The sequence below is a fragment of the Coregonus lavaretus genome (assembly GCF_964263955.1).
Source record: "Coregonus lavaretus genome assembly, contig: HAP1_SCAFFOLD_243, whole genome shotgun sequence".
NCBI classification, from domain to species: domain Eukaryota; kingdom Metazoa; phylum Chordata; class Actinopteri; order Salmoniformes; family Salmonidae; genus Coregonus; species Coregonus lavaretus.
In genome coordinates this window covers 611431-635469 of record NW_028156709.1, presented here as the reverse complement: position 1 = coordinate 635469, position 24039 = coordinate 611431, and the positions used below count along the sequence as shown (strand labels likewise).

The window sequence follows — 24039 nt, the reverse complement described above, 5'->3', positions numbered from 1 at the left end:
AGCTAAAAATGAGTTAAACCAAGCAAAGATTACAATTACATTGTGTAATAATGTGATTGTGTAAGTGATTGACTTTACATATAGTAATGAGAGAAAATTGACAGGGCTACTCACAGTGCTTGGAGAGGAAACATTGAATGCGCCAGTGGATGAGAGGGCACATAAAACATGGCTTCAGTTCATATCAGGAGAGTTGACACTGGTAGGGGAGTGGAGTGGTCATCACCTCTTAAATCAGGGAACAGGAGGGGACTTGGCTGTAAATACAAATAGCAGATACATTCCATTACAGCAGCTCCATCATAGGTTTGGGAAACAAGTTTCTCCATGAAGTTAAACTCAGACATCTCAGAATTCACAAAGTCAAACACAGACTGCACATCTCGCCAATTTGACATCAAATTAAGCCAATAAACATTCCTAAATAAAGCCCTGACCATCCACATACAGTGGGGAGAACAAGTATTTGATACACTGCCGATTTTGCAGGTTTTCCTACTGACAAAGCATGTAGAGGTCTGTAATTTTTATCATAGGTACACTTCAACTGTGAGAGACGGAATCTAAAACAAAAATCCAGAAAATCACATTGTATGATTTTTAAGTAATTAATTTGCATTTTATTGCATGACATAAGTATTTGATCACCTACCAACCAATAAGAATTCCGGCTCTCACAGACCTGTTAGTTTTTCTTTAAGAAGCCCTCCTGTTCTCCACTCATTACCTGTATTAACTGCACCTGTTTGAACTCGTTACCTGTATAAAAGACACCTGTCCACACACTCAATCAAACAGACTCCAACCTCTCCACAATGGCCAAGACCAGAGAGCTGTGTAAGGACATCATGGATAAAATTGTAGACCTGCACAATGCTGGGATGGGCTACAGGACAATAGGCAAGCAGCTTGGTGAGAAGGCAACAACTGTTGGCGCAATTATTAGAAAATGAAAGAAGTTCAAGATGACAGTCAATCAGCCTCGGTCTGGGGCTCCATGCAAGATCTCACCTCGTGGGGCATCAATGATCATGAGGAAGGTGAGGGATCAGCCCAGAACTACATGGCAGGACCTGGTCAATGACCTGAAGAGAGTTGGGACCACAGTCTCAAAGAAAACCATTAGTAACACACTACGCCGTCATGGATTAAAATCCTGCAGCGCACGCAAGGTCCCCCTGCTCAAGCCAGCGCATGTCCAGGCCCGTCTGATGTTTGCCAATGACCATCTGGATGATCCAGAGGAAGAATGGGAGAAGGTCATGTGGTCTGATGAGACAAAAATATAGCTTTTTGGTCTAAACTCCACTCGCCGTGTTTGGAGGAAGAAGAAGGATGAGTACAACCCCAAGAATACCATCCCAACCGTGAAGCATGGAGGTGGAAACATCATTCTTTGGGGATGCTTTTCTGCAAAGGGGACAGGACGACTGCACCGTATTGAGGGGAGGATGGATGGGGCCATGTATCGCAAGATCTTGGCCAACAACCTCCTTCCCTCAGTAAGAGCATTGAAGATGGGTCGTGGCTGGGTCTTCCAGCATGACAACGACCCGAAACACACAGCCAGGGCAACTAAGGAGTGGCTCCGTAAGAAGCATCTCAAGGTCCTGGAGTGGCCTAGCCAGTCTCCAGACCTGAACCCAATAGAATATCTTTGGAGGGAGCTGAAAGTCCGTATTGCCCAGCGACAGCCCCGAAACCTGAAGGATCTGGAGAAGGTCTGTATGGAGGAGTGGGCCAAAATCCCTGCTGCAGTGTGTGCAAACCTGGTCAAGACCTACAGGAAAGGTATGATCTCTGTAATTGCAAACAAAGGTTTCTGTACCAAATATTAAGTTCTGCTTTTCTGATGTATCAAATACTTATGTCATGCAATAAAATGCAAATTAATTACTTAAAAATCATACAATGTGATTTTCTGGATTTTTGTTTTAGATTCCGTCTCTCACAGTTGAAGTGTACCTATGATAAAAATTACAGACCTTTACATGCTTTGTCAGTAGGAAAACCTGCAAAATCGGCAGTGTATCAAATACTTGTTCTCCCCACTGTACCTGACGATAACTAACAACTACGAGCAACAGTTTGTCTGTGGTTTCATCCATTTGCCATGTAAAACAATGCGCTGTCAACCTCTCTTTTAATCTCACTTTTAATGGATGATGCGATGGAAGCTATCAAATCATTCTGAATTGATTTCGACATCCCCGAGAAGACAGTAGAAACGTCAATATGCTCAGCAAGTAAAGCATCGTAAAGTGCAATTACCTCTGCAAACTCCTTGAAGTTGCCATTGTCAGCGGAACTCTCCCTCTCATCATCCCTCTTGCTTCGTTCCGCAATGAGCCGGCTCAAGACAAACCAACTCTTACTTGCCCAAAAATGCAGTATCCCCGGTTTTTGTTACCTTCTCGTTGTGTTAAGCAGTTTGAATATGCCGACCTTCGCCCATTACATGATCGATGCGGCTTTTTCCCAGAAGCTTGAAAGGGGTTCTTTAACAAAAATTCCACTACATTGTCGTTAGTGTTAGCTAGCCATTCTGGCGGAGAAAACGGCGCTCTGGTAGGTAGCTAGCTACTTGCTACTAAAGTTAACTAGGAAAATTTAAATAAATGGCACTAACTCAACACAAAAATGATGTTTTAAAACCAAGTAAACAATATATCATCTACTTCCTCCATCTCCTGTAGTTTGAAAAAAAGAATTTGAATTGAATATCCAAAAAATGCGCTATCACTATTCACAATCTATCCAACAATGCCACCAAGCTTCTAAGTGAAACATGCTAGTACTATGTTCATTCTCTAATCTTTTGATTGGATGGACAACATGTCAGCCAACTGAGTGAAAGCCTGAAAAGGAAAGCATATGAGACTTCTTGATTGGTTGTATGAGGTTAATGTTGTCGTTATGAAGACCTCTGGAAGTCTTCATAATTACCATGTAGGTCTATGGAAGTGGGTGAGGAGCACCAGCCTACTAGGTTTTGTATTGAAGTCAATGGAGCCAGAGGAGGACGCAAAATAACTGTCCTCTGGCTACACTGTGGTGCTACCCTAGAGGGTGCTGTTGAGACTACTGTAGACCTTCATTGCAAAACAGTGTGCGTCAATCAGGTACACTTAAAATAAGGGCTGTGTTTCGTGTAGGCTTACCCTGGCGTGATGTTTTGATAACCATGTAAATCTCTCTCGGACAAGGTGACTTTTATCAATATATTCGGCTCTATTTACGCTCAGATTCAAAAATGCTAATTAGCATAAAAGTAGACATCATGCAAGACTACAAATCCCTGCAAGCTCCTGCACATCATCTCTAGCAGACACCTTTGCTAACAGGTATTGTGCCAATTTAAAAATTGCACAAGACAGTTCACAGAATTGTCAATTTAAAGAAATGTAGCCAATTTATTTATTGCTAAATTTAGCTAACATTAGATAGTTAATCCAGTGATACTTACCATTGCCTCGATTTGGCAGTCTCGTCCAGATCATCATGGCATTTGTAGTTCTTTATGATAGCCACATTAGCAGCTAATTAGCATGGGGGTAAATACAGGCGAATATATTGATCAAAGTAACCTTGTCCTAGAAAGATTTACACAGTTATCAAAACGTCACGCCAGTGTAAGCCTACATGAAACACAGCGTTTATTTGAAGTGTTTCTAAAATCCCTATGGGAAAAATGAATGGGGTAAAACTATTGGAACCATTTCCTTGTTTGACCGCTAGGTTTTATGGGTATTATGACTCATACTGTGGTACTCTATTGATCCCCTAGTCCAGAGGTACTTAACTCTTACCCTACTAGGTAATAATAATAATAATAATAATATTAATAATATGCCATTTAGCAGACGCTTTTATCCAAAGCGACTTACAGTCATGTGCGCATATGTGCGCATACATTTTTACGTATGGGTGGTCCCGGGGATCGAACCCACTACTCTGGCGTTACAAGCGCCGTGCTCTACTAATTGAGCTACGGACCACAGGTCAGGAGCCTGCTGGTTTTCTGTTCTACCTGATAATTAATTGCACACACCTGGTGTCCCAGGGGAGCAATGAAAAAATGTAGTGGCACTGGCTTCGAGGTCCAGAGTTGAGTTTGAGGGCCCTAATCACTCTCTAGGAGTTTAGTCAGCAACACGTGACAACCTAGGGCCCTCTGAGTGAGTTGGTAGGGGAGAGGGCATGGTTTGGGATTAACAGCATGTCAACAAGGCAGCATGGTGCACCGTCCAGAAACATACATCTCTTTTCCATAAAATATATGTTCGAATTTTCGAACTACTTTTCATTGGGAAGGCAGATAAAGCGTTTAAAAAAAAAAAAATCAAACGCAATCACTTTTGCATGTGAAAACACAGAATCCTACTCATTCCTCCACGTGCTTAATCTAGCCTAGGCTACGTCACTCTTATTTTGAGTCGATTTCGCCGTGGGGTTTTGCCGCGTTCACGTGCTAGTCGGAACTAGGAAACTCTGACATTTCCGACTTGCTTACTGGTTGTAGTTATACACGTGCCACGTTAAACCATTTAGCAAGTCAGAAATGTCAAAGTTCCGATTAGCACATGAACACGGCATTTGAACCTGGCTCACACCCGGGAGGCAGCCCGGTTCCAAAATTAATGCAATCACTTTTCACCCGGGGTAAACTCCTCCCACCGGGGTAACCCGGGTCAGAAAATCGAGTCCCCTCATTGAAGCGCGCGTATCGTTTTCTTGACAGAGTAATTTCAGTAAATAGTACACCTGAAATGGTTACTATGGCAACAAAAGGAAGCCTAGTTGAAATTACCTCAGAGAGCTAGCAGGTCTACGCCTCTTTTTTACTGTATAAATGTAACATTTGTAGGATTTCCTTCACACAGTGTAAGCCGTAGTAGGTTACGTAAGCTAAATACCTAGCTACTAGTAGCGAGTTACAGTGAGTTAGAACGCAAGAAGTAGCTAGATACTTCAGACTACTGCTATCCATCGCTACCGCTACTAGCTACACATTGAGACTACCGCCACGTCTTGTCTGCCCAGCCGGCTACTGACCATTTCAATGGCTGCTGCAAAAAAACGTACGCTATCGGGCTTCGAAAATGTGAGAGATGAAAAAGCAAAAGTTATCAAAGACAACGGTGAGAAGAGACACATTGCAGCCCTGATCCTCGCGAGGGGAGGTAGTAAGGGGATTCCCCTGAAGAATATAAAAGTTCTGGCCGGTGTCCCCCTCATTGGATGGGTTCTGAGAGCTGCAGTGGACTCCAAAAAGTTTGACAGGTAATTCAGTTCAATCTATGATTAAATGTGTTTCTAATCTAGCTACAGTATATTTGCATTTATTAGGGATTCCCATTGGCAGCAGCTACTCTTCCTGGTGTCCAAACATATTAAAGCACTTACATTACATATAAAACAAAAGATAAAACAGTACATCATATAACATTATTACACAACTACATATCCACAATACTAAATGTTTAATACCACCATTGGAAGCGAACCACTCGAATTCGTCCCTACGTTATATCGGCATCGAACATGTCACCCTCCCTAGGAGAAGGGGTGACCTCGACCAAGACCCTTGCTCCCTTCGGTCTCAACGTAGACTTTCATTTGAAGCCATTCTTGTGATTTTGCTATTCATTGTAAATGTTTGTGGGCCTATGTAGCCAAATTGTATCTATGATCGTAAGCTATCTATTCATGTTTTTTGTATGTTCTGTTTATCTGTGAATTAACCACTGCTATCAGGCCACACCCGCCCATGGTTACAGACACCTGCGTGTGTCCTTTGACACTATATAAACTAGTGACCCGCAGTGTTTGTCATTATACCTTGATGAAGACAGCTTGTCTGTCGAAACGTTGGTTATTAGGTTATTACATTATTGCATCTGAGCTCCTAGAGTGTGACTCTCCTTTTCTTTTTTAATACCACCATGCAACAATATCACAATGTGTGTATGGACTTGCTCTGAGGCTTTTGTTAATAGTAGCTAGCCACACCAAATACATGTTACATTCTTGTTTTGGGTGCACTGATAATATTGTGTATCCTAGTGACAGTCAATGCTGCCTATGATGATGCATCTACTAGTCAAAACCAGGGGAGAAAGTACAGTAAGACAGTATGACCCGGTAAAATATATAGGGGGTGGGGGGGGTAGGCCGTACAGGCAAAACATGAGCCTATCACAATAATGAATTAAAATGTCAAGAAAACGGTAGGCTATTACACCATTATTTATCATTACCGTACGTTAAGAGGCATGAAAAATGAGTGAATGGACCTGAAAACGGGTGTTATAGCCTACACTCCAAAATGCTCCAAAATGGTTCGAGAAGAACACTGACATTTTGTCAAGACAGAGATGAGTGGCGGACACCAAGACGAGCGCGGACAGCAATGGAGCAATTAATTCTACCCTACAGACAATCGCCAAATGTCATTACACTTTTTGGTGCTTTGTGTAACAGATGTCTCTCTTTCCATTCACCACTATGTTGTAGAAATTCAACACTAAGGACTCAAACTCAAAGTAAGTGAAGCAATCTTTATTTTCAAGTCTGGAGAGGTTCACAAACTCAATACAAGCCTGATGAAACTCTGAAAAGGGGCGTTCCCTTTCAGTCCGGTTATACTGCTACACAAACAAGTCATATAAGCATGGTTGCTTCCTGCATTGTGACTGACTGATACCACACCAGGCTTCTTACCTTGAAACTGAGATATTGTATCACTCCTTCTAGTTCCCAGAGCAATGTTCTGGGTATACTGCCAAGTTGCTTGTGAGTGATAGGGGTTTACTCCTGTGTGTAGTCAATCGGTCACTCACATGAACCCAACCAAGACAGGTTATTACAAAGCAGCATTGTGCTAAACATATGATCACATACACACAATAATATTTCCATCACAACTGTTTGGAGGTTGGAAATATGTTGTGAGTGGATGAACGTGTGTAGGTAGCCTTGTAGAGGAGCCCTTTGAATATGATTGTTGGGCAATCAGATGAAAATATCATGACTGGTTGTGTTTATGCCACAATAAATGGTAATACATTTTAAAAGTCAAATGACACATCTTTATGTCTAGGCCCACAACGATTCTATAAAATAATAGGGATTCTAAATATAATTCTATGATTAGACCTCACGGCCGGCACCACCATTAGCCAGGATTAGGCAGCCACCTATAGAGGCAGTTTGACGAGGGCGACATTTTCTGAGCTAAACTGACCATGACGCACCTCCAACAACACATAACATCTCACATTATTCTGCCTAACAATAATTACAACTTCTCTCACCCAGTGGCATGAGGGTTATTTAGGTGAGCGCTGATGCCGCCCCATGATAAGTAGTGCCCACTTTGCCAAAGGCAGGGGCGCAATAAATATTTAGCTTTCCATGCCCAGCGTGCCTCACCATAGTGCTGTTAGAGAGATGCAGTGCTGCCGCCCTCTGCCAGCGCTCCATCAAATGTATTTAACAGAAATGATGTAGCCTACAGTAGAAAGAGTAGTAGCCTATGTGTAGCCCATACACTGGAGACCAAATGTATTACAATGTCATGAGACAGACACTTTTTAAATCATTAACTTATTCATGAGGAGAGAGAGTTCAGGAGAAAGTCAACTAAAAAGGCAAGCGGGCAGACATCAGCTTTGGAGCTGATCAAACAGTGGTGGACAGCAAATGAAGCTGAAAGTAATTCATTTCAACAATTGTCTTCATTTTAATTTGACTTCACTAACAACAAGAGGGCTTTGTTGGAGACTATTTTCCTATTTAAAAAAAAACAAGAGGTAGGCCTACCTGTTTGACAGACTCAGTTATGCTATCCATAGATTTATCCGTACAGCCAAATCCCCCAATACTGTCACCATGCACTCCTTAAATACCTCTGTGTCTGGGAAGGGCTTGGTGGGTTTGGTTAAAACCAGGGCTCACAATAAGTGAGGGTATGCCGTACCCTTTGTAAAGAAAAGGGGAAAAAGTTTGCTTTATATCTGTAATAAATAAATACAAAGTATTCAGATAATATAAAGCGTTCTATAGCAATGCTTAACTCCGTGATGCCTTATGCTAGAAACAAGTTTTAAAATTACCTCAAAAGACATGACTGATGCATAGGGGGATATATTGAATAGTCTCTATGACATTCTGAAGCTGAGCTGCGGCCTTCAATATTGGAGGAGACAAAAATGGACTTTGCTGTTCTGTCTCTATTAATTGATCTTTTCACTTTCTGAAAAGAGAAGATGTTTAAACCCAGGCAGCTTTTAGGGAAGCAATTCTGTTGTTGAGTTAAGCAACAGATGAGTAGCCAGCAGTTGAAGCTTACATTTTTCTACTTCGGTCTAGCCTCTGTCTGGATGGAAAGGTAACTTTTGAAAGTGCCATGCTTAGATTCATAGGGATGTCTAATATTTAATTAGTTGCAAACAGTAACCGCCTTCGTTGCAAACAAGACACTCTGGTTTGACATTGGAGAAATATGGTAAGAATACCCATTTCTCTGTCCATTCTTCCCTGAAACTTCTATTTTCATTATCCACCTTTCTTTTGAAACTTTTTCAGAGTGACATTTTGTCTTGATTGCAAGCTGTTTTTTCCCAATCAACGCACAAATAAAAAATAAAAAAAATAAAAAAAGACATTGGTGATTTTATCAGTGTAATCAGATTGAAAATATGAGGATATGTTATTGACATTGTACTGATTTATATAGCCTAGCAACCAGATGTGTTAAAAAAAAGAAAATAATTTGTAGCATAGGCCTATGAATTGGTCTGCTATTATGTTCTGTTCTACCGACTATTAGCTGAGAAAAAAACTGTCCCAAGGCCAAACCGATTGCCAACCCCTGCAGTACACTATTCTAGTTTAGGGGGGGGGGTGGCAATTTGTTTTATTTACTTGCCTTGGGCAGCAGAACGTCCAGAGCTGGTCCTGTTAGGCCCATACATTGTTTTTGTACACGCACGTGCACACATAGGACGTTCCATACCGGGAAGAAATTAAATATATTATTAACTGTTGTTGTGTAAATATATAAACCAATGTCAGATTCTTATTGAGAGAGTTTGTCAAGAGCGAGGATGTTTGAAAGTTAGTGTACTGTCTCTGAATGAACCCCCTGGCTTGGGCTTGGCCACACAAGACTGATTTCACTGATGTAGCCTACTTGTTACAAAGCCTGAGGAATCAACTTCTTCTGTTCTTTCTCCCAGTGTGTGGGTATCAACTGACCATGATGACATTGAGAAGGTGGCCAAGGCATGGGGAGCTCAGGTTCACCGCAGGAGCCCAGAGGTGTCCAAAGACTCATCCAGCTCTCTCGACACCATCCAGGAATTCGCCAGATTAAACCCAGGTAGGAGGGGTGAATCTCAATTGTATTTCCTTGATTCCTCATGTCCTCTCTCCTTGCCTCCTTCTCAAAATGCATTAGTGGAGGATATCTGAGTGGAGGAATCTGATATTCTGCTCCATTGTGCTGTGACAAGGAGACAAGGAGACAAGGAGGGAGCCGTGAGGAATCAAGGAAATACAATTGAGATTCACTCTATGACATAGCAACAGGGAAGTGTCAACGTTGGTTATAGTTTATTGTGACAGAACCACACCCTCTTTTGTAATGACTGTTTGGCAGCGCTTTGTTATAGATGTCAGCCGTTAATGGAATATATGCAGAACATGTTTATCCACTAGCTAGACTAAGGATCTGGGGCGGTATGTATCAAGCATCTCAGAGTAGGAATACTGATCTAGGATCAGGTCCCCCCTGTCCATGTAGTCTTATTCATTGTGATCTATGAGGCAAAACTGATCCTAAATCAGCACTCCAACTCCGAGACACTTGATACATACGACCTCCAGGGCCGCAGTGCCTGCTGCCGATTTCCCTTCCTGCCTTTTAATCAGAGCCTGAGAACACCTGGCTGGGAAACCAGTTGTGTGGTCTGACTCACCACTCTCCAGCCAATCAGTGATAGTTATTGTCTAGGAGGTAGAATCAAAACCAGCAGGAGTGTGGATCTGGAGACCCTGAGTTGTACACCCCTGATCTTGATCACATGATCACATGATAATGCTCACATGTTGTTTTCTTTTAATTCAATTTCTAATACCATAACCCTAATCCCAACCCTTAGTAAATTGATGCATATCAATCAATCACATTTATTTATAAAGCCCTTTTTACATTAGCAGATGTCACAAAGTGCTATACAGAAACCCAGCCTAAAACCCCAAAGAGCAAGCGATGCAGATATAGAAGCACGTCAAGTATAAACAGAGTTTCAGGTGATAGTTTGTTGATAGTGTGAGAGCGGCTGTAGACGAACCATGAATAGGGGGCTATCCAAATAAAGTGGGACCTACTCCATAGCTACAGATGTCAACAGAACCTTATAGATTTATTCATATGTCATCATATGTGACTACCTGATTTAAATAATGGATAATTCAAATATCTGTTGTGTTGTGTTGTCCTCCTCCAGAGGTGGATGTGATCTGTCACATCCAGGCCACGTCTCCCTGCCTGCACCCCTTCCACCTGAAGGAGGCCCTGGAGATGATCACCAATCAGGGCTTCACGTCCGTCTTCGCCGTGGCCCGACAACACCACTTCCGCTGGCAGGAGGTCAAGAAAGGAGGTACGGGATAGCCTTGTGTTGTGCTTAGGGCCTTACACATACAGTGCCTTGCAAAAGTATTCATCCCCCTTGGCGTTTTTCCTATTTTGTTGCATTACAACCTGTAATTTAAATGGATTTTTATTTGGATTTCATGTAATGGACAAAATAGTCGAAATTGGTGAAGTGAAATGAAAAAAATAACTTGTTTCAATAAATTATACAAAATAAATAACTGAAAAGTTCCCCTAAATAAGATCTGGTGCAACCAATTACTTTCAGAAGTCACATAATTAGTTAAATAAAGTCCACCTGTGTGCAATCTAAGTGTCACATGATCTGTCACATGATCTCAGTATATATACACCTGTTCTATCCGAAACTTTGAACATCCCACGGAGCACCATTTTAAATCCATTATTAAAAAATGGAAAGAATATGGCACCACAACAAACCTGCCAAGAGAGGGCCGCCCACCAAAACTCATGGACCAGGCAAGGAGGGCATTAATCAGAGAGGCAACAAAGAGACCAAAGATAACCCTGAAGGAGCTGCAAAGCAACACAGTGGAGATTGGAGTATCTGTCCATAGGACCACTTTAAGCCGTACACTCCACAGAGCTGGGCTTTTACGGAATAGTGGCCAGAAAAAAGCCATTGCTTAAAGAAAAAAAGTTTGGTGTTCGCCAAAAGGCATGTGGGAGACTCCCCAAACATATGGAAGAAGGTACTCTGGTCAGATGAGACTAAAATTGAGCTTTTTGGCCATCAAGGAAAATGCTATGTCTGGCGCAAACCCAACACCTCTCATCACCCCGAGAACACCATCCCCACAGTGAAGCATGGTGGTGGCATCATCATGCTGTAGGGATGTTTTTCATCGGCATGGACAGGGAAACTGGTCAGAATTGAAGGAACGATGGATGGCGCTAAATACAGGGAAATACTTGAGGGAAACCTGTTTCAGTCTTCAAGAGATTTGAGACTGGGACGGAGGTTCACCTTCCAGCAGGACAATGACCCTAAGCATACTGCTAAAGCAACACTTGAGTGGTTTAAGGGGAAACATTTAAATGTCTCGGGATTTGCCATTTTAATTCCAGGTTGTAAGGCAACAAAATAGGAAAAATGCCAAGGGGGTTGAATACTTTCGCAAGCCACTGTATTATCAGTTAACTGGAGAGGTTCCAACAAACCTAATGTATAATGTACAGGTCTGTCAGGAGCTCTGAAGGGTCAGTCCCTACAGTTGTCCTTTATACCGCTGCACAAACAAGTTTCCTAAGCATGACTAAGCAGACACAGATACAAGGAATTAGTATCAGGGTGGGAGAACGAGTGAGGCTATTATCTTGTATCTAGTTCCTCTTCTGCTTGACCGGCACCCTGTGAACGAACCACAAGCACATCGCAACTTAATAACAGAAAACAACAATTCTCATTGTCAGACAGTTTACAGAACATGCAAAACTTGAGAAAGAACACAATGTGTCCACATATAACATTTTCCACTACACTGTGCCTGAGGAAAAACTGTCCCTCATTTAATAAGTAGGGTCAGGAGTTTTTCCTGACTACGAGACCAGAGCCAGGAAAAACTCTAGTGCCCTAGATATTTTGTGTTTGAAAATACCTACCCATCATATCTTTTTGTAAGATGCTATTGCTCAATGATAATGAATTATAGTAGTCTGGTTTCTAGTTATGACCTATAACATTTATTATGTGTTCTCTCTCCTCTTCAGGTAGTGTAGCCACCCAGCCTCTGAACCTAGACCCGTCTAACAGGCCCCGGAGACAGGACTGGGATGGAGAGCTGTGTGAGAACGGATCTTTCTACATTTATACCAGAGTAACGATAGAGAAAGGCCTGCAGGTAACTGACACTATACCCCATCAGGGCCCATATTCACAAAGTGTTTCAGGATAGGAGTGTTGGTCTAGGATCAGTTTTCCCTTTTCAGTCATTATGAATACGTCTATATGGACATGGAGGACCTGATCCTAGATCAGAACTCCTACTCTGAGACACAGGCCCTGATGTGTTTGTCTGATGCTCGTGGTGAACCCTATTTCCCTCAGGGGATCAATAAAGTTTATTCATTCAGAGGACGTGAGCTTGTCTAGAAACAAAATACACACTGAGAGATGGACTGATCTGTGATACTACTAGATATTCTGTTGTCAACTGGTGTTGATTTGAATGCTAATAGAAATGCCCTTTCTCTTGTGTTGTCTTTCTCAGGGGGGAAAGTGGGCTTACTATGAGATGCTGCCAGAGTACAGTGTGGATATTGATGTTGATATCGACTGGCCCGTGGCAGAACAGAGAGTACTGAGGTAGTCTGAAATCACTGACCTAGAGCTTCAAGTTCTCTCTCTAAAAATGTTTACTTGAATGCTATTTGAATGCACTTTAAATTCGATTTAGTGGTAAAGCAACACAATGCTGTAACACAGAGGAGTGATTCTCCAAATGTATTTCCCTGTGTGTTGTGTTGTTCCTCTCCAGGTTTGGTTACTTTGGCCTGGACAAGCCTGAGGTGGTGCGTCTGCTGCTGTGTAACATCTCAGGCTGTCTGACTGACGGCCGCGTCCTCATCTCTGTCTCTGGAGAGGAGATGGTCTCAGTCAACACCAGAGATACCATGGGTATCCGCATGCTGCAGAGAGAGGGGGTGGAGGTACAATACAGAACATTTCAATGGTTTCTTTCACAAATTCGACATTACAAAGTATCAATGGCAACCGATGCTGAAGTATGACACAATTCACATAAATACACTATGCACAAGAAAATCATCAACACAATAAAAAACGACAACTTCAAAATAAATATATTTTGGAAAATCGTCAGTTCTAAGGGTAAGACAGAAGTGGTAGTCCCTAGCTCACTGGTTAAGCAGCCTAGTCATCTATGATTCTGGTTAAGCAGCCTAGTCATGTACATTGTATTCAGACCCCTTGACTTTTTCCACATTTTGTTAGGTTAGACTTATTCTAAAATGGATTAAATAGTTGATTTCCCTTCAATCTACACTCAGTACCCCATAATGACAAAGCAAAAACAGGTTTTTAGAATTTTTAGCAGATATATACAAAATAAAAACATAAATATTACATTTACATAAGTATTCAGACCATGTACTCAGTACTTTGTTGAAGCACCTTTGGCAGCGATTACAGCCTTGAGTCTTCTTGGGTATGACACTACAAGCTTGGCACACCTGTATTTGGGGAGTTTCTCCCATTCATCTCTGCAGATCCTCTCAAGCTCTGTCAGGTTGGATGGGGAGCGTCGCTGCACAGCTATCTTCAGGTCTCTCCAGAGATGTTAGATTGGGTTGAAGTCCGGGCTCTGGCTGGGCCACTCAAGGACATTCAGAGACTTGTCCCGAAGCCACTCCTGCATTGTCTTGGCTGTGTGCTTAGGGCCGTTGTCCTGTTGGAAGGTGAACATTCGCCCCAGTCTGAAGTTCTGAGCGCTCTGGAGCAGGTTTTCATCAAGGATCTCTCTGCACTTTGCTCCGTTCATATTTCCCTCCATCCTGACTAATCTCCCTGTCATTGAAAAACATCCCCACAGCATGATGCTGCCACCACCATGCTTCACTGTAGGGATGGTGCCAGGTTTCCTCCAGACGTGACGCTTGGCATTCAGGCCAAAGAGTTCAATCTTGGTTTCATCAGACCAGAGAATCTTGTTTCTCATGGTCTGAGAGTCCTTTAGGTGCCTTTTGGAAAACTCCAAGTTGGCTGTCATGTGCCTTTTACTGAAGAGTGTCTTCCGTCTGGCCACTCTACAATAAAGGCCTGATTGGTGGAGTGCTGCAGAGATGGTTGTCCTTCTGGAAGGTTCTCCCATCTCCACAGAAGAACTTCGGAGCTCTGTCAGAATAACCATCTGGTTCTTGGTCACCTCCCTGACCAAGGCCCTTCCACCCAGATTGCTCAGTTTGGCCGGGCGGACAGCTCTAGGAAGAGTCTTGGTGGTTCCAAACTTCTTCCATTTAACAATGATGGAGGCCACTATGTTCCTGGGGACCTTCAATGCTGCAGACATTTTTTGGCACCCTGCCCAGATCTGTACCTCGACACAATCCTGTCTCGGGAGCTCTACGGACAATTCCTTTGACCTCATGGCTTGGTTTTTGACATGCACTGTCAACTGTGGGACCTTATATAGACAGGTGTGTCTCTTTCCAAATCATGTCCAATCAATTGAATTGACCACAGGTGGACTCCAATCAAGTTGTAGAAACATCTCAAGGATGATCAATGGAAACAGGATGCACCTGAGCTCAATGAGTCTCATAGCAAAGGGTCTGAATACTTACATAAATAAGGTCTCTTTTTTATTTGTAATACATTTGCTAAAATTTTGAAAAACCTTTTTTTGTTTTGTCATTATGGGGTATTGTGTGTAGATTGATGAGGAAAATGTTTAATTTAATCAATTTTAGAATAAGGCTGCAACGTAACAAAATGTGGAAAAAGGGAAGGGGTCTGAATGCACTGTAAATCCACTCCACCAACTGCAGTTTAATAACCAAAATCAAATAAAAAATCAAACTCAGGGTGTCATGTCATAGCTGACACACCATTCTTTCTGGGCAGTGACAGTTAACCTCACATAACATGTTCAACTTGAAGCAGCATTAAGCTACTATAAAATCTCAAAAGAAAAGCAGTAATCCAATCATTTTACATTTGTCATTTAGCCAGAGCGATTTACAGGAGCAATTAGGGTTAAGTGCCTTGGTCAAGGGCACATTGACAGATTTTTCACCTAGTCCGCTCGGGGATTCGGACCAGCGACCTTTTGGTTACTGGCTCAACGCTCTTAGCTGCTAGGCTACCTGGCTTCCCTTGTTTTGGCTTTGTGGCAGTATTAAGGATACATGAAGTTAGGTAAAACCAGTTAGGTTTGCTTGGCTAAGCTCTTAACAGAACAGGATGTTTCACACCGTCTGCTCCTGGTATATTTAGATTTAGGCCGTACCTTATCACTGAAACCACCGCCCATTAAACACACACACATAGGCTACTATTGACTTTAACTGTCATATGACATTATTTGTTTGAGTTTCCTCATACCCTCTAAGGACACATCTCAAATGACATCCTTATTCACATTATTGACCCGAACCGTACTGTGCTGGCTAGGCTATTTTCTTCTCCCACTGTCGGTTCCAGAAACTATGGTGGATGCGTAACCAGGCCGTCTCAGTATGAAAACTGTATTTTGTCTCTCCTCCAGGTGATCTTGATCTCCTCCAGTGAGGACCCCCAGACCAAGGCCCTGGCTGACAAGCTGTCCCAGAGGACAGGCTGCGAGGTCAGGCAGCTGGGCAAGGACATCCAAGGTGAGGTCAAAGCCATGATTGACGACAGGGATCTGGACTGGAAGGAGGTCGCCTATATGGGTAAACTCACTATTCTTTTCATTTAACAATTTACTACTGACTACTAACTACTTGTCACGATCGTCGGGTACAGAGGACCAAGGCGCAGCGTGGAAGGTGAACATATTTTATTAATTTGAATGATAACACGAACAAAAACAACAAACGATAACGTGACGCCCAAAGGTGCAAAACACAAACCTATACAGGAACAAGATCCCACAACCACTGTGGGAAAACAGCCTGTCTAAATATGGTTCCCAATCAGAGACAACCAGCAACAGCTGACACTCGTTGCCTCTGATTGAGAACCACTCTGGCCAACATAGAAATACAACAACTAGAATACACAAAGGAAACTCACACCCTGGCTCAACATACAAGTGTCCCCAGAGCCAGGGCGTGACACTACTACTACTATTACTACTACTATTACTACTACTACTATTACTAACTACTATTACTAATAATAATAATAATAATAATTACTGCTACTATTACTATTATTACTAAAGCATTTTATTTATATAGCACAGTTTGAAATATAATGGAATCTGAAGGTTCTTAACCTTAGAATCTATTTTGAGTAATACTTGTGCATTCATGTCAATCAAAACGTATGAAGATCTTTATTTGAACCCCTTCTGAGATGGAAAGTTAGAATAAGCTAGATATCACCATTTCTCTCTCTTCTCACCCCTTCATCTCTCTCTCCAACCACCCCTCCATCTATCTCCTCTCATCCCTCTGTTATTTCTTGCCAGGAAGTGATTGTAAGTTATTCACTGATGAAATAACTTGCATGATTAAATAGCTCCTCTATTAGTAAGGGGAGACAGGGGGAAACTGCCTGATTAAATAGCTCCTCTATTAGTAAGGGGAGACAGGGGGAAACTGCCTGATTAAATAGCTCCTCTATTAGTAAGGGGAGACAGGGGGAAACTGCCTGATTAAATAGCTCCTCTATTAGTAAGGGGAGACAGGGGGAAATTGTCTGATTAAATAGCTCCTCTATTAGTAAGGGGAGACAGGGGGAAACTGTCTGTCTGATTAAATAGCTCCTTTATTAGTAAGGGGAGACAGGGGGAAACTGTCTGATTAAATAGCTCCTCTATTAGTAAGGGGAGACAGGGGGAAACTGTCTGATTAAATAGCTCCTCTATTAGTAAGGGGAGACAGGGGGAAACTGCCTGATTAAATAGCTCCTTTATTAGTAAGGGGAGACAGGGGGAAACTGCCTGATTAAATAGCTCCTCTATTAGTAAGGGGAGACAGGGGGAAACTGCCTGATTAAATAGCTCCTTTATTAGTAAGGGGAGACAGGGGGAAACTGCCTGATTAAATAGCTCCTCTATTAGTAAGGGGAGACAGGGGGAAACTGTCTGATTAAATAGCTCCTCTATTAGTAAGGGAAGACAGGGGGAAACTGCCTGATTAAATAGCTCCTTTATTAGTAAGGGGAGACAGGGGAAAACTGTCTGTCTGATTAAATAGCTCCTCTATTAGTAAGGGGAGACAGGGGGAAACTGTCTGATTAAATAGCTCCTCTATTAGTAAGGGGAGACAGGGGGAAACTGTCTGATTAAATAGCTCCTCTATTAGTAAGGGAAGACAGGGGGAAACTGCCTGATTAAATAGCTCCTCTATTAGTAAGGGGAGACAGGGGGAAACTGCCTGATTAAATAGCTCCTCTATTAGTAAGGGGAGACAGGGGGAAACTGCCTGATTAAATAGCTCCTCTATTAGTAAGGGGAGACAGGGGGAAACTGTCTGATTAAATAGCTCCTCTATTAGTAAGGGGAGACAGGGGGAAACTGTCTGATTAAATAGCTCCTCTATTAGTAAGGGAAGACAGGGGGAAACTGCCTGATTAAATAGCTCCTCTATTAGTAAGGGGAGACAGGGGGAAACTGCCTGATTAAATAGCTCCTCTATTAGTAAGGGGAGACAGGGGGAAACTGCCTGATTAAATAGCTCCTCTATTAGTAAGGGGAGACAGGGGGAAACTGTCTGATTAAATAGCTCCTCTATTAGTAAGGGGAGACAGGGGGAAACTGCCTGATTAAATAGCTCCTCTATTAGTAAGGGGAGACAGGGGGAAACTGCCTGATTAAATAGCTCCTCTATTAGTAAGGGGAGACAGGGGGAAACTGTCTGATTAAATAGCTCCTCTATTAGTAAGGGGAGACAGGGGGAAACTGTCTGATTAAATAGCTCCTTTATTAGTAAGGGGAGACAGGGGGAAACTGCCTGATTAAATAGCTCCTTTATTAGTAAGGGGAGACAGGGGGAAACTGTCTGATTAAATAGCTCCTCTATTAGTAAGGGGAGACAGGGGGAAACTGTCTGTCTGATTAAATAGCTCCTCTATTAGTAAGGGGAGACAGGGGGAAACTGTCTGATTAAATAGCTCCTCTATTAGTAAGGGGAGACAGGGGGAAACTGTCTGATTAAATAGCTCCTCTATTAGTAAGGGAAGACAGGGGGAAACTGCCTGATTAAATAGCTCCTCTATTAGTAAGGGGAGACAGGGGGAAACTGCCTGATTAAATAGCTCCTCTATTAGTAAGGGGAGACAGGGGGAAACTGCCTGATTAAATAGCTCCTCTATTAGTAAGGGGAGACAGGGGGAAACTGTCTGATTAAATAGCTCCTCTATTAGTAAGGGGAGACAGGGGGAAACTGTCTGATTAAATAGCTCCTTTATTAGTAAGGGGAGACAGGGGGAAACTGTCTGATTAAATAGCTCCTTTATTAGTAAGGGGAGACAGGGGGAAACTGTCTGATTAAATAGCTCCTCTATTAGTAAGGGGAGACAGGGGGAAACTGCCTGATTAAATAGCTCCTCTATTAGTAAGGGGAGACAGGGGGAAACTGTCTGATTAAATAGCTCCTTTATTAGTAAGGGGAGACAGGGGGAAACTGTCTGATTAAATAGCTCCTTTATTAGTAAGGGGAGACAGGGGGAAACTGTCTGATTAAATAGCTCCTCTATTAGTAAGGGGAGACAGGGGGAAACTGCCTGATTAAATAGCTCCTCTATTAGTAAGGGGAGACAGGGGGAAACTGTCTGATTAAATAGCTCCTCTATTAGTAAGGGGAGACAGGGGGAAACTGTCTGATTAAATAGCTCCTTTATTAGTAAGGGGAGACAGGGGGAAACTGTCTGATTAAATAGCTCTTCTATTAGTAAGGGGAGACAGGGGGAAATTGTCTGATTTAAATAGCTCCTTTATTAGTAAGGGGAGACAGGGGGAAACTGCCTGATTAAATAGCTCCTCTATTAGTAAGGGAAGACAGGGGGAAACTGCCTGATTAAATAGCTCCTTTATTAGTAAGGGGAGACAGGGGGAAACTGCCTGATTAAATAGCTCCTCTATTAGTAAGGGGAGACAGGGGGAAACTGCCTGATTAAATAGCTCCTTTATTAGTAAGGGGAGACAGGGGGAAACTGTCTGATTAAATAGCTCCTCTATTAGTAAGGGGAGACAGGGGGAAACTGTCTGATTAAATAGCTCCTCTATTAGTAAGGGGAGACAGGGGGAAACTGTCTGATTAAATAGCTCCTCTATTAGTAAGGGGAGACAGGGGGAAACTGCCTGATTAAATAGCTCCTCTATTAGTAAGGGGAGACAGGGGGAAACTGTCTGATTAAATAGCTCCTCTATTAGTAAGGGGAGACAGGGGGAAACTGTCTGATTAAATAGCTCCTTTATTAGTAAGGGGAGACAGGGGGAAACTGCCTGATTAAATAGCTCCTCTATTAGTAAGGGGAGACAGGGGGAAACTGTCTGATTAAATAGCTCCTCTATTAGTAAGGGGAGACAGGGGGAAACTGTCTGATTAAATAGCTCCTCTATTAGTAAGGGGAGACAGGGGGAAACTGTCTGTCTGATTAAATAGCTCCTCTATTAGTAAGGGGAGACAGGGGGAAACTGCCTGATTAAATAGCTCCTCTATTAGTAAGGGAAGACAGGGGGAAAACTGTCTGATTTAAATAGCTCCTCTATTAGTAAGGGAAGACAGGGGGAAAACTGTCTGATTAAATAGCTCCTCTATTAGTAAGGGGAGACAGGGGGAAACTGCCTGATTTAAATAGCTCCTCTATTAGTAAGGGGAGACAGGGGGAAACTGCCTGATTAAATAGCTCCTCTATTAGTAAGGGGAGACAGGGGGAAACTGTCTGATTAAATAGCTCCTCTATTAGTAAGGGGAGACAGGGGGAAACTGTCTGATTAAATAGCTCCTTTATTAGTAAGGGGAGACAGGGGGAAACTGTCTGATTAAATAGCTCCTCTATTAGTAAGGGGAGACAGGGGGAAACTGTCTGATTAAATAGCTCCTCTATTAGTAAGGGGAGACAGGGGAAAACTGTCTGATTAAATAGCTCCTTTATTAGTAAGGGGAGACAGGGGGAAACTGCCTGATTAAATAGCTCCTCTATTAGTAAGGGGAGACAGGGGGAAACTGCCTGATTAAATAGCTCCTCTATTAGTAAGGGGAGACAGGGGGAAACTGTCTGATTAAATAGCTCCTCTATTAGTAAGGGGAGACAGGGGGAAACTGCCTGATTAAATAGCTCCTCTATTAGTAAGGGAAGACAGGGGGAAAACTGTCTGATTTAAATAGCTCCTCTATTAGTAAGGGAAGACAGGGGGAAAACTGTCTGATTAAATAGCTCCTCTATTAGTAAGGGGAGACAGGGGGAAACTGCCTGATTTAAATAGCTCCTCTATTAGTAAGGGGAGACAGGGGGAAACTGCCTGATTAAATAGCTCCTCTATTAGTAAGGGGAGACAGGGGGAAACTGTCTGATTAAATAGCTCCTTTATTAGTAAGGGGAGACAGGGGGAAACTGCCTGATTAAATAGCTCCTCTATTAGTAAGGGGAGACAGGGGGAAACTGTCTGATTAAATAGCTCCTTTATTAGTAAGGGGAGACAGGGGGAAACTGTCTGATTAAATAGCTCCTCTATTAGTAAGGGGAGACAGGGGGAAACTGTCTGATTAAATAGCTCCTCTATTAGTAAGGGGAGACAGGGGGAAACTGTCTGATTAAATAGCTCCTCTATTAGTAAGGGGAGACAGGGGGAAACTGCCTGATTAAATAGCTCCTCTATTAGTAAGGGGAGACAGGGGGAAACTGCCTGATTAAATAGCTCCTCTATTAGTAAGGGGAGACAGGGGGAAACTGCCTGATTAAATAGCTCCTCTATTAGTAAGGGGAGACAGGGGGAAACTGCCTGATTAAATAGCTCCTTTATTAGTAAGGGGAGACAGGGGGAAACTGCCTGATTAAATAGCTCCTCTATTAGTAAGGGGAGACAGGGGGAAACTGCCTGATTAAATAGCTCCTCTATTAGTAAGGGGAGACAGATTGTTCTGAGTTAATTTTGCATGCCACTGCCAGTCACTGACTATTTATGGTTAAGGTGAGAAGGGAGGTGCCAGCAGTTAAATCCTCCAGAATGTGGGATTCAATTTCAATTTAATTCAATTTCTATGATTTCCGTAATTCAATTTCTATGATTCCCCTAAGCCCAAACCTATTCAAGTATATATGTTTTTGCAACATACTAATCATCCTTAGAATACTTCCAGAACCACCTTATGAACACTTAAATAGATTTTAAAGAAAATAAAAACGAATCTCACCCCTCCATTTCATCCCTCCATATCTCCCTCCTACAGGTAATGATGCACCAGATGTTGACTGTCTGAACCTGGCTGGGTTGAGTGCAGTACCCCGGGACGCCCCAGTGGTGGCGATCAACGCTGCTAAATACTCCTGCCACAATGCTGCAGGGCTGGGGGCTGTGAGGGAGTTTGCTGAACACATCCTGCTGCTGAAGAAGAAGGCCAAGTCTCAGATGGAACAGGACCTCATTCACAGAAATACATTCTAAACTCTAGAATGTCTTCTAAAGTCACAGAGATCCATTCTAAACTCTAGAATGTCTTCTACAGTCACAGAGATCCATTCTAAACTCTAGAATGTGTTCTAAAGCAGGGATGGGCAAACCATTTGGCTTGAGGGCCGAACATATTTTTTGGGGACTGATTTGTTTTGTCAAAATCTATTTAAGGGCCAGAAAAAGGGCAGTTATTTTAAAATATATAGGTCCATTATAATATCTACATACTTTCTATCTAGTTTTAGACGTTCATGGATTTTTTACCCATAATAATCATTTCCCGCCAAAAAACATTCTCATTCTAAACCTCACATGTAAACTGGAAGAGTTGCATTCTCAATCGTATACTCCTCGCATCCTCTCTCCTCGTCTCCTTCTCTTCCCTCTGACCTTCTCCTCCAATGGATTTTGAGAAGGAGACGAGGAGAGAGGACGCGAGGAGTATGCAATTGAGAACTTTCCCTTGTCGTTCATTGTCATGTAAAAAAAGTAGTTGACAAGAGAGCAGTAACAGACCGGAACTCAGGTTATTGCATTCTAGATTGCATTCTATCAATCAGACAAACTCTCTGAACTCATGCCTGGGCCAAACATTAGGCAAAGTGACAATACAGCTTATTGACATCTCTCTACTTTCTCTGGAGTTCTAGAATGAAGTATATTTACTCACTTTCATGTACTTAGCTCAGGCTGAAATGTTTTTTACAGGTTGTCAGATCGATGTAGTTTGGGTTTTATATCACTACAGCTTGTGTTGACAAATACAGTCAGTACTTTTTTAAATGTCTTTGTTTTAATGAAATGAAGTATATACACTGAGTTTACAAAACATTATGAACACTCCTTCCATGACATAGACTGACCAGGTGAAAGCTATGATGCCTTATTGATGTCACTTGTTAAATCCACTTCAATCAGTGTAGATGAAGGGGAGGAGACAGGTTAAAGAATAATATTTAAGCCTTGAGACAACTGAGACATGGATTGTGTATGGGTGCCTTTCAGAGGGTGAATGGGCATGTTAAAAGATTGAAGTGCCTTTGAACAGGGTATGGTAGTAGGTGCCAGGCGCACTGATGGTGTCAAGAACAGCACCGCTGCTGGGTTTTTCACGCTCAACCGTTTCCTGTGTGTATCAAGAATGGTCCACCAACTTGACACAACTGTCTGAAGCATTGTAGTCAACATGGGCCAGCATCCCTGTGGAACGACTTTGACACCTTGTAGAGTCCATGCCCTGACGAATTGAGGGTAAAATAGGGGGGGCGTATCACTATATTAGGAAGGTGTTCTTAATGTTTTGTACACTCAGTGTGTGTATATATATATATATATATATGAGGCCTTTAATCAGATTGTGATTGTTTTATAATGTATGTTCTTTAACTGTTTTAGAAGTAGTAGGACATTGGTTTGAGTTGCTTTGAGATTCTTGTTGGTTTTATTGTTTATTACTGTACTGTATTTTCTTGCAGTTTGTTTGTTAAATGTTATACGATGTTCTCATAAATGAAAAGAAGACTAGATAAATGTATAGTGGCATGGAGTCATAATCTGATGGGACAGTTGACATACATCTTACCACCAGAGGACAGCCTCAGTTGAAGGAAAGACAGGGATCTCAGTTGCATACTCCTCAATACCTCTCTCCTTGTCTCCTTGCCAAAACCCATTGGATGAGAAAGCCAGAAGACCCACCCCACTAACCTTCTCCTCCAATGGATTTTGAGAAGGAGATGAGAGCAAACGCACGGAGTATGGAATTTAAATCTTCCCAGGGATGACAAAATGCCCCTGGTCAGTAGTGAGTTTTAATAATAATGGGTATAATTAAATATCCACAGTATGGTCCCATGGGGCTCTGGTCAGAAGTAGTGTACTGTGTAGGGAATAGGGTGCCAAATGGGACATAGACCCTGGGTATGTAAGTTAGCTCACCCATTATGCTGTATCAATGCGCTGGTCATTTTCCAGGAACTGACACTAGAGGGCAGTAGAGACACCAAAGTAAAGTTAGACTGAGGAGGAGAAAGGTGAGATGGAGAGACAGGTCAGGACATCATAGCTTTA

The 24039-nt window shown here is 42.4% G+C and overlaps 1 protein-coding gene across 2 annotated transcripts; it reads left to right on the top strand.

Annotated features, from left to right (window-relative positions):
- Window positions 1-4877: 4877 nt before the first annotated feature.
- On the top strand, window positions 4878-23496 carry LOC311126049 (N-acylneuraminate cytidylyltransferase-like). 2 transcript variants are annotated; one of them, XR_014612939.1, is made up of 9 exons: window positions 4878-5283; window positions 9243-9385; window positions 10515-10670; window positions 12395-12525; window positions 12895-12989; window positions 13162-13333; window positions 15910-16075; window positions 21746-22296; window positions 22397-23495. XR_014612939.1 is itself a non-coding variant. In XM_084200076.1 (8 exons), exons 1-8 carry the CDS (start codon window positions 5063-5065, stop codon window positions 21958-21960), a joined length of 1299 nt encoding a protein of 432 aa, XP_084056202.1. In that variant the 5' UTR covers window positions 4878-5062; the 3' UTR covers window positions 21961-23496. The 2 variants fall into 2 exon arrangements, 1 of the variants encoding a protein (XP_084056202.1); XM_084200076.1 differs by having other exon boundaries at window positions 21746-23496.
- The last annotated feature ends 543 nt before the right edge of the window (window positions 23497-24039 follow it).

Excerpts from the sequence above, each read along its gene's own strand:
- LOC311126049 (XM_084200076.1), top strand. The coding sequence starts at position 5,063 with ATGGCTGCTGCAAAAAAACGTACGCTATCGGGCTTCGAAAATGTGAGA. Across the intron at positions 9,386-10,514 it reads ATTCGCCAGATTAAACCCAG|AGGTGGATGTGATCTGTCAC; the intron begins GTAGGAGGGGTG and ends GTCCTCCTCCAG. Across the intron at positions 10,671-12,394 it reads GCAGGAGGTCAAGAAAGGAG|GTAGTGTAGCCACCCAGCCT; the intron begins GTACGGGATAGC and ends TCTCCTCTTCAG.